This window comes from Aplysia californica, unplaced genomic scaffold, assembly GCF_000002075.1.
Source record: "Aplysia californica isolate F4 #8 unplaced genomic scaffold, AplCal3.0 scaffold00476, whole genome shotgun sequence".
NCBI lineage: Eukaryota > Metazoa > Mollusca > Gastropoda > Aplysiida > Aplysiidae > Aplysia > Aplysia californica.
The window spans coordinates 304,903-319,623 of NW_004797746.1; the positions used below are offsets into that span (position 1 = coordinate 304,903).

At 40.0% G+C, this 14,721-nt stretch overlaps 2 protein-coding genes across 3 annotated transcripts in view; both read right to left on the reverse strand.

Moving 5' to 3' along the window:
- Nucleotides 1-13,017, reverse strand: part of LOC101858882 (mediator of RNA polymerase II transcription subunit 30) — a 15,457-nt gene extending 2,440 nt beyond the window's left edge. The window contains exons 1-4 of one of the 2 annotated variants that reach the window (XM_035971649.1): nt 12,875-13,017; nt 8,051-8,342; nt 3,403-3,561; nt 2,555-2,653 (exon numbers count right to left, since the gene is read on the reverse strand). In XM_035971649.1, coding sequence (XP_035827542.1) covers nt 2,555-2,653; nt 3,403-3,561; nt 8,051-8,308 — 516 coding nt within the window. In that variant the 5' untranslated portion in view covers nt 8,309-8,342; nt 12,875-13,017. Of the gene's footprint in view, nt 1-2,554; nt 2,654-3,402; nt 3,562-8,050; nt 8,343-11,053; nt 11,154-12,874 lie in introns of those variants that run through there. The other variant, XM_005105544.3, reaches the window with a different exon arrangement.
- On the reverse strand, nt 5,026-6,205 carry LOC118478297 (piggyBac transposable element-derived protein 3-like). Its single transcript, XM_035971648.1, has one exon. The coding sequence runs from the start codon at nt 6,198-6,200 to the stop codon at nt 5,337-5,339; it is 864 nt and encodes a 287-aa protein (XP_035827541.1). The 5' UTR covers nt 6,201-6,205; the 3' UTR covers nt 5,026-5,336.
- Nucleotides 13,018-14,721: the final 1,704 nt, after the last annotated feature.

A 14,721-nucleotide genomic window follows, 5' to 3' on the forward strand; every position in this document is an offset into this window, starting at 1 on the left:
TAGGCCACCTGTGGCCCAAATAAGGTAAGGGAGGGGGGTTTAGCTTATTTAGGCCATATGTGGCCTAAATAAGGTCACCCAAAGTAAAACAACTCAGGAATAACGGAAGTTTTATTTCACATACAATTTTCATGAGTTTTGAGGGGAGTAGTAGCTACAGCAAGGATTGTTCAATACAAAAATTATTGGTGAAAACAGGTGTCAGTAGTTGACATTCACAATGAAAACCGGAAATTAATGCTCTGGCAGACTCAAAGTGAACTTAAAAATAGCCAAAATTGTATTGATAACTAGATCTAGCAGAAGTACACAACAGGCATAAATGGTCGCTTTTAAGCACAAGGGGGCTATACCGAAAAATGCTGTTCTGAGAAAATTGAAGGTAAAGCTTTCGCCCCTTGTTCAGTTTCTTTGAAAGAAAAGAAGATTTTTCTCTTTAACCAAAAAATATTATACACATAAATGAAACCAAACTACTTCTATAGGTAGGGCAATGCCCACTTTTGCTGAAGGTCAAGATTTCTGGAAACCCCGAAATCTGGGTTAGCCCACTTGTCCAAGCGACCAAATATGCTATACTGTAAAATAATTACTGCCACATGACATATATAAGTGTAAAAAGTTTTGACAGTTTATGGTTCCGAACTTTGTTCCTCTGTCGTAACTTCAATTTGAGGGAAGTCAGCATTGTGGTAACTTCAGTGAGAGTGATGTTGGCACTTCTCATTGTCCCATCTGACTCTGACACCTGAATTGGTCGCTTTCAAGGACAAGCGGGCTAACCCAGATTTCAGGGGTTTCCAGAAATCTAGACCAAAAGTGGGCATTGTCCTACCTATAGAAGAAGTTTGGTTTCTTTGGTGCGTATATTTGTTTGGTTATAAAGAAAACTCTCCTTGAGTTTTTATTCTCAAAACAGCATTTTTCGGGATAGCCCCCCTTGTGCTTAATGCCGTCCAACTTACAAAGCAGCTCCAATGTTCAACAATCCCCTCCCAATCCCGCCCCCTCCCCCGGGCCAAACACCCTCTCCTGTCAGACAATCAGGAGGCCGTCTGTTGCCCCATGGAACAGGTTTTGTTCCTTCACCTTCACAAAGATATCCAACCTATCTTCTTCTATCCTGAGGTTGGGGCAACCGTGGGGCACCACTGCATCTGACAACCAGCTCTCACCATTTCTCTTTGCCCTCTGCTTTCCTCAGATTGTCACCCATCCAACCTATAGCAACTTTAAATGTGAGGCATCGTGGTGAATTCAGGCGTTCGTCAAAATATTGAAACCAAAGAAACTGGCGCTTCTTTGGTCGTCTGGTAGTTTGGTTCTAATTTTTTAAAATTGACTCAACACCTTTTACATTCACTTAAAAACACATTTCTGAGTGGATTTTACTGAAAAACATTGATTAAAGGCACATAAAATGTAAATGTTCAGTTTCCAAGGCCTCTCAAGCTATGGAAATCATCAACTCTGGCGGGTTTTTTTCTCGCTAATCTTACCTCTGAAACCAAATTACCCTCACCTCTTTCAATCACAAATATCTTGGCTTCTATTCAACACAGTTGGGTATTTTTTTCACCAAAAGCAAGACAAATGAACAGGCTTTAAGATGATACCAATAACCCCATATGTTTCTTCTATCTATGACTGCACTCCTTTGTGATGCCTTGGACTTAAGTCAATTTGGCACTCCTCATATTTTCATCTGAAACCAGACTTTGAAAGTATCTTAACCCCTCCCAATTGGGCATGTGGAGTTATTGGTATGATCTGAAAGCTTGGTCATTTGTCTTGCTTTGGATGAAAAAAATATCCTTGTATCTTGAATAGAAGTCGAGATATTTGCGAATTAATAAGGTGGGGGGGGGGGGGGGGGGTCACCTGGTTTCAGAGGTAAAATTTGTGAGAAAATGGCCGCCAAAGATGAGTTTCTTCCTTAGCTTGGGAGTCCATGGAAACTAAAAAGTTACATTTTTGGTGCCATTAATCAATGTTTTAACGTAAAATCTAAACAGAAATGTGTTTTTTAATGGGCATGAAAGGTGTTGAGCCAAGAAACAAAAATTTGATAAAAATTCACAAACCTGCGGAAAAATGTTAGTTTCTTCACTTTGATTACTTTGATGATGGCTTCACCACGATGCCTCACAATTTATGAAGTTTCAGAAGGTCCACAGCACTGTGCATGTGGTGTAGAAGATATGTTGTGCTTTGCTGTCACACACACAAGACCCAGGTTCAATTCCCAAGTGAAGGAAATGTTTTCTACTTGCAAATGTTGAGCTTTCCGCTGGGATGTTGTATCCCTCTCAGTCTGAGTTGGTCTGGTCTCATAAATTAGCTAAATTGTGTAGTTGGGGATTGGGGGGGGGGACAGGAACTTTGGTTTCAATATTTTGAGCGCTTGAATTCACCACGATGCCTTATATTTAAAGTTGCTATAGGTTGGATATCTTTGTGACGATGAAGGAACAAAACCTGTTCTTCATTAGAAAAATTGTTTTCATTTGAAGAGAAGCCATCTTTGGATGATAGCAAATCAGGGAGGACTCACCTCCAGCATGTCTCTGTGTTGTTCCACAGTGTAGTGATACACGTCAGAATACTCCTTCTCCGAGGTGTCCACCTCTTTGCCAACATAAGGCACCAACTCCTGGGAAAAAGGCAATATAATAATAATCTGAATATTTCATTAGGATAGCTGTGGTGAAAGTTAAGTCTAACAAGCATCATTATAATGAGCATGGCAGGTCAATACTTCTATTGTGGACTCCATTCTTAATATGTCAGATTGCAAGGTTGTTTGAATGATAAGTGTTGATTTCACTTTTGAGCTCTACCTTCGACTTCTCCAATGAAATTTACTGATCGGTAGTCTTGTAAAAAAAAAAAAAGGCTCTCTTTTCTGCAATGCCATTGGGAGTGTTTCCAAATTTGCTCTACTCACTAAGTGTTGTCTGTAATTTACCAATTTTCTTTGTTGTACACAAACTTTTATTTGGATCTTCTTTGCCTTTATTTCCTGTCTGAAGACTTCAAATTGCTCTGGCATAAGGAAGAGGGTATCATGTTTAGCTTTCAGTGTGTGTGGTGAGGCAGAGACTACACTTCCATTAGACATAGTTGATGCAAGGGAAAACTTATGAAATATACTAAATCCAAGTATAGGAAAGACTGTTCAAGTAATAGGTACTGTGTCACTTTCACAAAGTATTTTGAAACCCTGAAACTTTGAGTAAAAAGACTACCAGTTTTAGCAACCTCCCCCCCCCCCCCCCCCCTCCCCGCTATCATTCTTCCACTCCAGTTCCAACACTTACATACTTCAATGCTCTCATAGTTTGCAGTATGGTACTTTTTAGTTTATAAAAATAAATATGTATTCAGTCCCACAAAAATCACCTGTTCTGAGGGAAGTTCTGTCTGTTCAACTGTCTCGTTGACTTTGCTGAAAAAAAGCCTCAGTTTTCGGAAATTCATGTTGATCTGCCTTAGCTGCTCGTCCACTTTTGCTTTACGCTCAGCATACTGCTGTCCATGGAAGGTAACGTTGTTGGGAAGCTTCAAGAAGATCAGAGAAAATAATTACACATCAGATGAATATTCAACATTTTGTTTTTATTTTAATGATGTTCATTAAGTGACTTTTCCCCTTGAAAATGACATGTGATTACAATCAGTTACTCCTTGCACCCTAGCAGGAGGTTGGAGAAGAAGGAAATAAAAGTAAATTTACTGAAAATTTGGCCCTCTATTCAAGGGTCACGAAGCGTCTTGTTAGTAAAGTAAATTGGAATGAAAAATTCGATGCAACTGACTTGAGCTAAAAAATCAAAGAGAAGACCATGTGAAACCTGCAGGAGAATCACAGAAATTGATGTACAGACAAGTGAGAAGACATGGAACAACATCAAGAGGATAGCCCATGATAGAGAAAGGTGGAAACGGTTTGTCTGTGATCTATATCCTGGTGCAGGGTGCGAAAGGCAATGATGATGAGGATGATGATGTTTTGAGCTGCACAAACCTACCGCTGATAAAATGAGAAAAAAGTGCTGGTCGTTTCTATATTATGTTTAAGTGGCACCACAACATCACATGACATCTACTTTTCAAACTTGCATGGCTCCAAACCTACCACACTTCACTGAAAAGTGTCTACAACAAAAGTAAGTAAACAGGAGAATGGACAAAAACCACCAAAAATTTGCATCACTTTCATTGGTCGAAATCAGTGGGTGAAATACTGGAAAACTCTTTTTAAAATGTTTACTCTCCATGAAAGTTTATGATTAAAGCTCTTTTCACAAAAGTCTCTTCTATACAAAGTGTATGTTTTATATGATGTGGGTCAATGGCCTTAACACTTTGCGGCCTCATCTCGCCGATTGGCGATGTTTATCACCCAGTTTCTTTGGATTTTCCCCAAAATATGAATACAACACCTACCTACCTACCTACCTACACTCTCTGTCAAGTCGCAATCTTAGAATCACAAAGTTCTCTATCTGTTCAATAGCCTACCTACTTTTGAGAAATTTGACGCAAAAAATGTTGAGTTTCACAACATGTCAGGCTTTATCCAATGCAATTCTTTGAATATTTTGATAATGACTCCGAATAATCTTACCATTTTGACAGAGCAATCAGTTTCTGACCTCATGGTCTTATTAACCCAATTGCACCTAGCAGGCCCGACAGGTAGACTTTCCCTCTTCCCTAAGAGAAGGGACGTAACTCCGCAAAAATAACCCCCTATATTAAAAAAAAAATTATAGCAAAAAAACTAAATGAGCTAGCCTTCTAATTTTAAAAGATCCTAAAAGAAAAATGAACAAAGCACCTTCAAAAAAACTTTCAGACTTGTAAACAAAAAACTTTTGCAATTGTGGAACTGAGAAGTTGGAAGAAAACAAAAAAGCGAATTTTGACCAAAAGTTTGCAACAGGTGAAGACATTAAAAAATTCATTTAAAAAAAAGTATTGTTTGTAATTCCCTATTTTTTTATTTCCCGAAAAGCAAAATAGTTATAAAATGTGTACCTGAAATTTCAAAAGCATTGAGCAATTAGAAGGAGAATAGTGAGTGTTTGAAGTTGAGTGGAATAAATGTTGAGGGTCAATGAAAAATTTCTTTGATATGAAAAGGTGAAAAACACCCACATCACATTATATATACATGAAAACACAATAGTGTACAACAAACACATATAACAAAACCTAGGACAAGAATAGAGACAGAGAGTATAAGAGCAGTTTCGGTTACATGAAGACTCACCCAGGTGACTACTGTGACGAGCGCACATGAAGAATAATCCAATATGAAATAAACACAATTACTGCGCACTTGCCAGCTCCTTGTGGAAACTGGCAAAACACAGTTCCTTGTGCAAGTGGACCTTGCAAATGGAACAGCCATAGGGGGTCTCTGGTGTTCTTCCCTTGTTCGTCTTGGCTTTTATCTTGGAGCACCAGTGACAGGCCCCTTTCCGTCCCATGAGTCGTTCCAGCTGATGGTCAGATGACAAGGAGCTCCCCAGTCCTGCTGTTGACACCCCCTGGCTGACCTTCCTCTTTCCTTTCGAAACATTTCCTGCCACCAAAGCAGAACAGATGTCCAATCTGAATTTCAGGTGACTGACACCTCTGGCGTTTGATGGAAGGGGTCGTTGGGCGGCTCGGTACAGGTTCCAAGCATTCACTATTGACACCTGTACCACAAACCAGAGAATGTATCTCCACCACTTCACCCCAGATCTTCCCACTGCGTAGTAGGAGCGAAGCTGGTCAGCCAGGTCAACGCCAAACATGTGATTGTTGTAGTTCAACACTGAGTTCGGAATCTCAACGTGTTGAATGCCACCTTTTACACGACGAGTGACGGTGGAGACACCTGGCGACGAATTTGTGGAGAGAACCGACACTTTCCGTTTGTCGTTGAAGACTGTCGCCAGAAGACGACCTATCGTCATGGCTTTGATTTCTCCTGGAGCCATCTTGTCAGTGTTCGCTTTGTTTAGTTGCTGAGGCCAACCCTTCCGTGAGCCCCGGATGGTGCTGCAGCAGTAGGTGTTTTGGGCGAGGAGATCTTCGGCGAGCTTCACACTGCTAAAATAATTATCGTACACAAAATGATGGTACTTGCCTAGGTAATTTCTACCCATATTCATTACCACGTGGTGGCCAAGTCCATGGGGCATGGGGTTATTTACCTTCCCAGTGTAGACATCAATGTCTAGCACGTAGCCGTTCTGCGGGTCCGCAATGCACCAGACCTTGATGCCCCCGGGAGTTGGCTTTGCCTTTATATATTGTTTGAAATGAAGCCTTCCATTGTACGCGATCATAGCTTCATCAATCGAGAGACTTGTTCCCGGAATGTAGTTATCGGCTGCCCTGGGGAGAAAAAACAAGTAGAAAAAATAAAGAACCTGCGTCAAAAGCATTTACCTGAGGAAAAGACTACGAAAAGTTCAGTGCATGTTTAGAATATATAAAAATATATGAACATCAAATTATGTGCAAAAAATGTATGCGTAGTGTATGCGATATAAAATTATTTATTATGTTTATGCTTAAAAAATAATAAAATCGTGCACGTGATTGTGAAATTTATATTTTGTACGTATGCTGATAAATTTATTAAATTCTAATTGAGAAGAGTAAGAAATAATAGTTGTCGTAAAGAGCATACCTGTCGATTGTTTTCCTAGATCTAGTATTTTTTATTTTTAGATCTAGACTCTAGATCAATATCTATAATTATATAATTATATAATAAATAATTAATATATACTCACCTTTTGCGGAAGTTTTTGATGACAGGACGCACTTTGTAAAGAGGATCATGTCCCTCCGCACCACGAGCCACAGCCTGCGACGAGTCGTTCAAATGCAGGTACTGGTTTATCTTTTCGTACCTATTCTTGCCCATCACATCCGCGATGCCCGCAACTCTGAGTCGATCGTCTGTCGACCAGTACATGGAGTACTCAGGAAGCACATGAATTCCCATAACAATCACAATGTTCAAATAAACTTTCATGTCAGCGACAGTGACAGGCTTCCAGTATTCATCCACTTTACCCTTGCGCTGTTGTTGCTGTACTGCATAAAGGTTGGTCTGGTCAGCCATCATTAGGAACATATCTTCATCAAAAAATAGTGAGAAGAAATCGAAGGGGGAGGAGGAACTAGGAAGGGGATCAACGGGGCCTTGGTCACTTGAATTAGTGCAAGGTTGGAGATTCAAGGGAGGGACAGGGTCAGTTGGGTTGACAGGGGTCCAGTCAACAGATTCCGCACCACTGTTGTCGTCTTGACTCGGAGCCTGAGCCGCGACATTTTCCTCTTCCTCGTGACCGTGAAACACAGCTTCATCATCAATGTCCGATTCATAATCCTGATTCACAGTCCTAGTGCCTAGACCTAAATCAAAGTCCAAACCAGGGTAATCACCACCATATATGCTTTCATTTGCATCGTGAAACAAACGTAAAACCTCATCCATATCGAACGAAAAACAGTTGAATTTAGTAAACAAACCTTTCCAAACTTTGGAGCTTCGTGGTTTCACTACCAATGGACCGATTTCAATCAAACAAAGACCAAGATGCACTGCGAATCTCGGACTCTCACGTGGTTTTGCCGGAAATACCGATAGACACGAGACTTTCGTTTCTAATGACGCCTCGGCCGACGCCCTTTTTCCGGGCGCATGCGGGCGCTATAAGGGCAGCGGCAGTACGATTTCAGCAGGCGCATGCGGGCGCTATAAGTGCGATTGGGTTAAGTCAAAACGACTAAAAATGTCAGACAGAACTTTGTAATTCTAAGACAACGGGGTGTAGTGGTAAATCGGCTGATTTCAAAGAGATTTAACTAGGCATAAAATAGGCGGATTATTTTGCTAGGAGGCAAACAGATATTTACGGTTAATCTTAAAAGTTATTTCTTTTGAAAAACCCAAACTTTCGACTTTTGGTCAATATCTCCTTTTGTGGAATGCGAGAAGTTACTCATTTTGTCAGCGCGCCTCACAAATTATTACCTGCATATGTTTCGGCCCCAGAGACTGGAACAGCTCCTGAGCCCTGCCCACAATGTCGTGGACAATCTCCTGGCCCACGCGGCACATGTTCACCACGTTGATGTCCTTGGTCGGCGACATCATCTGTGGCGCTGGGGCAGGGCTCTGCTGCATCATGGGAGGGAAACTGCCAGGGCCCGAGGCCTCCCCTCTCTGGCTGCTGTATGGATGCTGCTGAGACTGGGCCTGACCTGCTGAGCCAGGTCCTGGTGTTGCCATGGTTACTGTTGCTTGTTGTCCTGTCCCTCAGAAGCTTTTGACAAAGACAAGAAGAAAAAAAATTTAGCAAGAAAAGAAGTATGATGTCAATAACTATTATTTATTGAAGAAGAAGATTATATCTTTGAGAAGAAGTAATTTTTCCAAGAACTTTACCCTCTTAAAGTCATGACATGCTAATGGAACCTTAGGAAGGGAAGCCCAATCTCTTTTCCTATTGCTGCTAAATTTGGGGACATTCGAGTTAAATGGTTAAATGGTATAGGTTTAATGCCCCTATCAACACTATTAAGTTATTTAATAGGTAGGTGGGACCTCCAAGTTTAACGTCCATCTCCGAAAGGACCAAGCCAAGTGGGAAATTCGTGTTGGGTCAGTGGCTTGACATATTATTTGTATCGATGTGTTTCGCAAGGTAAAATTTCCCACTTGGACATGATGGAAGATCGCTTAAATTGTTGATGCTCAAAACAGTAAGAACGCTGATGCTTAAACTTGATATTGAAAACGGTAGGTAAACGCAAAGACAATAAAGCGTGCGAAAATTCCCGTAAAGACGCCGGATTATTAACCCCCCCCCCCCGGCCCCGATAAACAATGTGCAGAAGAGATAAGCGACAGCATCATCGGAGCACCGCATCATATCACATATTCCCAAAAAAACATCGCACCCTTTGGTGCCATCAAAGATAGTGTGGTAGAGAATCTTTGGTGCAATACAGTTGGCTATATTTAGATGTAGTCATGACGTCTGACGTCACACAAGATGGTAGCCTCACCTAAAAATAGTTTGCGTCGTTCTACATTTAGTCGCATGTCAGCAGTTCTGTCTGGTACGTATTTTAGAAATCCTTTCCCTGTGGCACTATCCACTTCCCCAAACACCCACCTCTGTTGCACAACTCTCCCCACTTTGTTTTTCCCTTTAAATATAATATTAGACTCATGTCTATTTCCGCATGCTGTCCAACACCACCTCGATCTAGATCTATATTCTAGACCGGCGATTGTTCAGATGTTCGTGTTAAATTCATTCCCGAGTTAAAATTCTGATTTCGTTTATATTCATAGATTTAGGCATGCTTTGTTTCGGTATTGGTTCCTTCCTTTTTCGTGTTAAAAAATTCCAAGCATTTCTTAGTTCATTTACCTTTAAACAGGGTAATGCATTTACAACAAAGAATATTTCCAAAAACATTTTCTCTAAATTGTTTCAACATAAATTCTTGCAAATAGAAGTGGAACAGTTTACCAGATGTCCCATGCATTGAATGGAACTTGGCTTTTGCACTGGCCCGACACTCTTCTAGCCAGTCTAGCCATATTTACATCTAGGTTTGGCCCTATCGACTCAAGCCTGTCAAGTACACAGGTCTCATTAGATCTAGATCTAGTAATTATTCAGGTTCAAATACATGCAAGTCAGTAAGGCACCTTTTGGTTTTGTCTGAAATGCAAATACTTCAGGCATTGCAAACTAAAAATGTCATTTACAATTCAGCCATCAATATTAAGTACGGCTAGACTGCCAGTCTAGCCGTCCTTAAGTACGGCTAGCCTGGCTGTCTACCCGTACTTAAGTACGGCTAGACTGCCAGTCTAGCCGTACTTATCTTAGGCCCTATTAACATTAGAAAACAGCAGGTTTAAAATACATGCACTGTCAATAAGGCACCTGGTTTCGTCTCAAATACAAATACTTTAGGTACTGCACACTAAAAATTTATATTTACAATTCAGTAGGCCTATTTTTTTTAAATGGTCAGTCTAGCCATCATATTTTTCATATTTAGAATAAGTACGGCTAGACTGCCAGTCTAGCCGTCATTAAGTACGGCTAGCCTCTTCCAAAAAAAAAATTGCCTCTTCCCCCCGCAAACCGAGAGTGCGATATCGCTACGCGCAATCTCATTGGTCGACATAATTAACTTTGCCCCCGGCAAGGTCAGCTCAACTTAGCCGTTTTGTTCACACTAAATGATGCAGGGAAGACCAGTTTAGATCTAGTTTACTGGTTAAGCTCACGTCTCGAATGTTATTATTATAATCGAAAAATGTTTGTAAATGCTGCAAATATTTAGAATCTAGGAACAAGGGTCGGAAGTCGGAACGGACTTCTCGAGTCCGAATAGTTACTTCGAGGCAACAAATTATATAACAAAACATCAGCAGCACACAACAGCAACAAAAGCCACTAGGGCTAGGGGCAACAACAAGAAAAGAGCTGTGACTGTCTTTGTTAGTTTGGTGTGAGTGTGTGTGAGTGTGCACAAAGGCTACAAGCAAGTGTGGTGTGCATTTGTGTGTGAGGTGTGTAGATCTAGTGTGAGAGTATAGTCAGTAAAAGTTAAGTGTAGTGTAGACTGTACTGTAGCTAGTGTAGATAGATGTGTGCCTGTACTGTGTGTGAGGGAAGCCGTGTGTGAGAGTGTGTGTGTGCGTGTGTATGTGTACACTGTAAGAGAGAGAGAGAGGGTGTGTGAGTGCATGTGTGTGTGTTTGTTTTTCTTTTTTCTTTTTAACTTCTTTCCATTTTTTGTCACAGACTCACTCTGTCGCAACGCCGCTTTAGACACTTTATTAGACTCTAGTTGTCAAGTCACAGCACAGTGCACAGCGTCACTCTCGTCACGCTACCGAGTAGGATATCTAGATCTAGGGGTAGGGGTAGAGTAAGGGTTTGCCTTGATCTAAAGGAAACATTTAGATCTAACTCAGGTCTAGATCAATACTTTATGACTTTACCTTGTCTCAGTTCGAGTCTGGTAGTTGTTCAATTGTTCAACTTCAAATCTGTGGTTCAACACTAGAATCTACTACTTTTACCTTTATTTATTTTCAGTTTCCACTTTTTACTTTACCATTTCGAATCCAAAAAGTATTTAATTTTAGCAACGCGACGAAACAAAAAAAAAGAACGCTACTTTTCATTTTTTTTTCCCAGTTCCGCTGTACTTTTACATTCTATAAGAATGTAGCAAAATATGTGGAACATCACAATTCAAAAAATGAAATAAGTTTATATACATGCATAAAAAAATGTATTCTCACAGTCTGCAATGCCGCTGCGCTGCATTTTTATGCCAGATAGCCAAAGAGTTTATAATAGTACTAGAGATCGCTGCTGTGACGTCACCCACGTAAACTGACTATTGCTGTGCGGGCCTTCTCAGCTCGCCTTGTCGCCATTTTTGAAAGGATTAGAAACAGCGCTGCCATGCTGCGCGTCCCTCACAACGCCTATGTCTTTACAGAGTTTGAAGCTCAGTTCAGTTTTATTTTACGTTTTCATTTTGTTTTCTGTTGTTGTTTAATCATATAACATACACACATACACAATACCGCACCTGCTGACCGATTATGGGAAACATAAATGCAGTTAAATATGGGCTACAAATGAACAGAGAGATATAATATGAGATATATGTTAGGGGAATCAACAATCGCCTGATGACCTCCCGCCTCCTGCTCCCCAAGAAGAGATTTGCCTCGCCGATCAACGCTTACACACCCACTATCACCAACCCCGACGACATAAAAGGAATATTCTACGAGGACCTAAAGAAGACCATCACAGCCGTACCCATGGCAGACAAACTCATCATCCTTGGTGACCTCAATGCTCGAGTCTGCAGAGACCTCAAGTCATGGGAGGGGGTGTTAGGGAAATATGGTGTTGGCAACAGCAGCAGCAACGGACTCTTCCTGTTGGAAACCTAGCTGCCCACGATCTCCTCATCACCAACACGGTCTTCCGCCTGCCCAATGGTAACAAGACGTCATGGATGCACCCACGCTCCAAGCACTGGCATTTACTCGACTACGTCATTGTCAGGCAAAAAGACAGACAGGATATGAGAGTCACAAAGACCATGTGCGGTGCAGAATGTTGGACGGACCATCGTCTCCTCATCTCTAAGATGAGCCTCAGAATCACACCACCCAGGAAGCCCCTAGGCATCAAAGTGGCCAAGCGACTGAACGTCTCCAAGCTCAAGAATGATCTTGTCCAACATGTGCTGGTAGAAGAACTAGAGAAAAAAACTACAACAAAATGACATAGACCCGCATGCAGATGTGGAGACAGGGTGGGCACGTCTCCGTGACGCAGTCTATGATGTTGCCTTAGACATCATTGGCCCCACTTCCCTCATGCACAAAGATTGTTTCGACCACAACAGCTTTCACATCCAGACAATACTAGAGGAGAAGCTCCAACTCCACAGAACACTCCTCAATGACCCCTCTTCCACCTCAAAGAAAGAGAACTTCAATACGGCCAGGAGGAGAGTCCTGTTCGAACAACGACGACTACAAGACAAATGGTTCCATAATGCAGGCATAGTTCGCGATTTCCTCTTTGCGGACGACTGCGTGCTGAATGCCAGTACTCAGTCAGACATGCAAGGAAGCCTGGGCAGTTTTTCTAAAGCCTAAAATTTCGGCCTTATTATCTCCACAAAGAAAACCGAAGTACTGTACCAGCCACCCCCATCAGCTCCTTACATAGAGCCCTATTGTAACATCTACGGCCAAAGACTGGCAGTGGCAGATAAGTTTGTTTACCTTGGCAGCACCCTCTCTCGCTCAGTCAATATCGATATCCCCTTCCCCAGCTCCCTTTCTATGAGCAAAGAAAGACAAACAGTAAGGAATCAAACAGAGCAAGTATATAATAATTATTATCTGGTGTTTGAAGTACAAATGTAATTTAGAAATAAGACACTGGAAAGGGAAAAAACATTGTTTTTAAACAGACAATAAAAAGATAAAAGGACTTTTTAAAAGCAGAAAAAGATAAGGAAGAAATGGGGCAACGAAAACTGCGCGCTCCAAATCAGAATGTAAATATAGAACCTCACACTCACAGAACAAAAACAACAAAAGAAAAAAGTTTTACAATTTTTTAAAAATATTGTTTTGAACTCTGATCCACTTGGTTAATGATACCAGAGACCATAAATTATAATTAAATACTCTCTGCAGATAGTCTCTGTTTATGCCGAGCGTCGGCCATTTATCGTATCGTAATAATAATAATAATAATAATAATAATAATAATAATAATAATAATAATAATAATAATAATAATAATAATAATAATAATAATAATAATTTATATAATAATAATAATAATAATAATAATGATAATAATGATAATAATAATAATAATAATAATAATAATAATAATAATAATAATAATAATAATAATAATAATAATAATAATAATAATAATAATAATAATAATAATATAAAAAATTAATGATGATGATCTATGAAAAGGAGTAGTTTTTGTGTTCTTTTTTTAAAGACACACAGAGATTAACAATTCGGACATAAGAGAGAAGAGTGCCCCATCGAATGCACATTGAGTATATAACCTGGAAAGTAAAACTTCAGATTAGATAGCTTACATGATGAGAAGTGAAACTTCAAATCAAATAAATGAGTAGTAAATCGTCAAATTTGATTTAAAGGAGAAAATGAGTTAAAACGTCAAATCAAATATGCCTACATGAGATGTAAAACTTCAGATATGAAAAAAACCCAAGAGGAATATGTAAAAATTCTGATCAAAATTAAATACATAAGAAGTAAAACTTCAGTTCAAATACATGAGCAGTAAAACTTCAGGCGAAAAAAATAGAGTAAAATTTCAGATCAAATAAGAAAAGAGTAAAAGTTCAGATCAAATATTCAGATCAAATGCATGGAGAGTTAAAGTTCAAATCAAATATTCAGGTCAAATACAGGAGGAGTTAAACTTAAGATCAAATAATACAAGATGCAGAAGTATAATTTAAAAAAAATAAAATCAAAAAATCAAAAAAAAATCAAAAGGCTCAAATGGGTTGAAGTTGAGTTTATAAAGGGAAGACACTCGGCAAATGTTGGTCTTCCATGTTTTGGTAAGTTATAGCCCTTGCAATAGGCACGAGCTCAAAGTGCAATAAAGTCGGACAAAAATAAATGCAGGTCTATAGGTGGGGAAAGGGGAGGAGGGGAGACAGTGGTAGGATGGTGCCACTGGCGTGTACTGCTTTTTCTCTTTCCTTTTCTTGTTTCTGTTTGTCTGTTTGTTGTTTTCTGCCATTAAATGGACTGTCATTGTTTTGATGTTCTTTTGTTTACCGGAGTACAACAACAACAACAACAACAACAACAACAACAACAACAACAACAACAACGACGACGACGACAACGACAACAACAACACCAGTAACCAAACAAACGATCAAAAAAATACATAACAGAACTCAAACAACCTCCTCTCTGTCGGGGTTTCTCTTCTTCAGGCGATCATGCAGACGCAGTTACATGTGGTCAAGCAGGCATAGCATAAGTCTACGAACGTGAAAGGCACGTCATGTTTTGTTTATTTGTTTTTGTTTTGTCTTGTTTTTTTTTAGGGG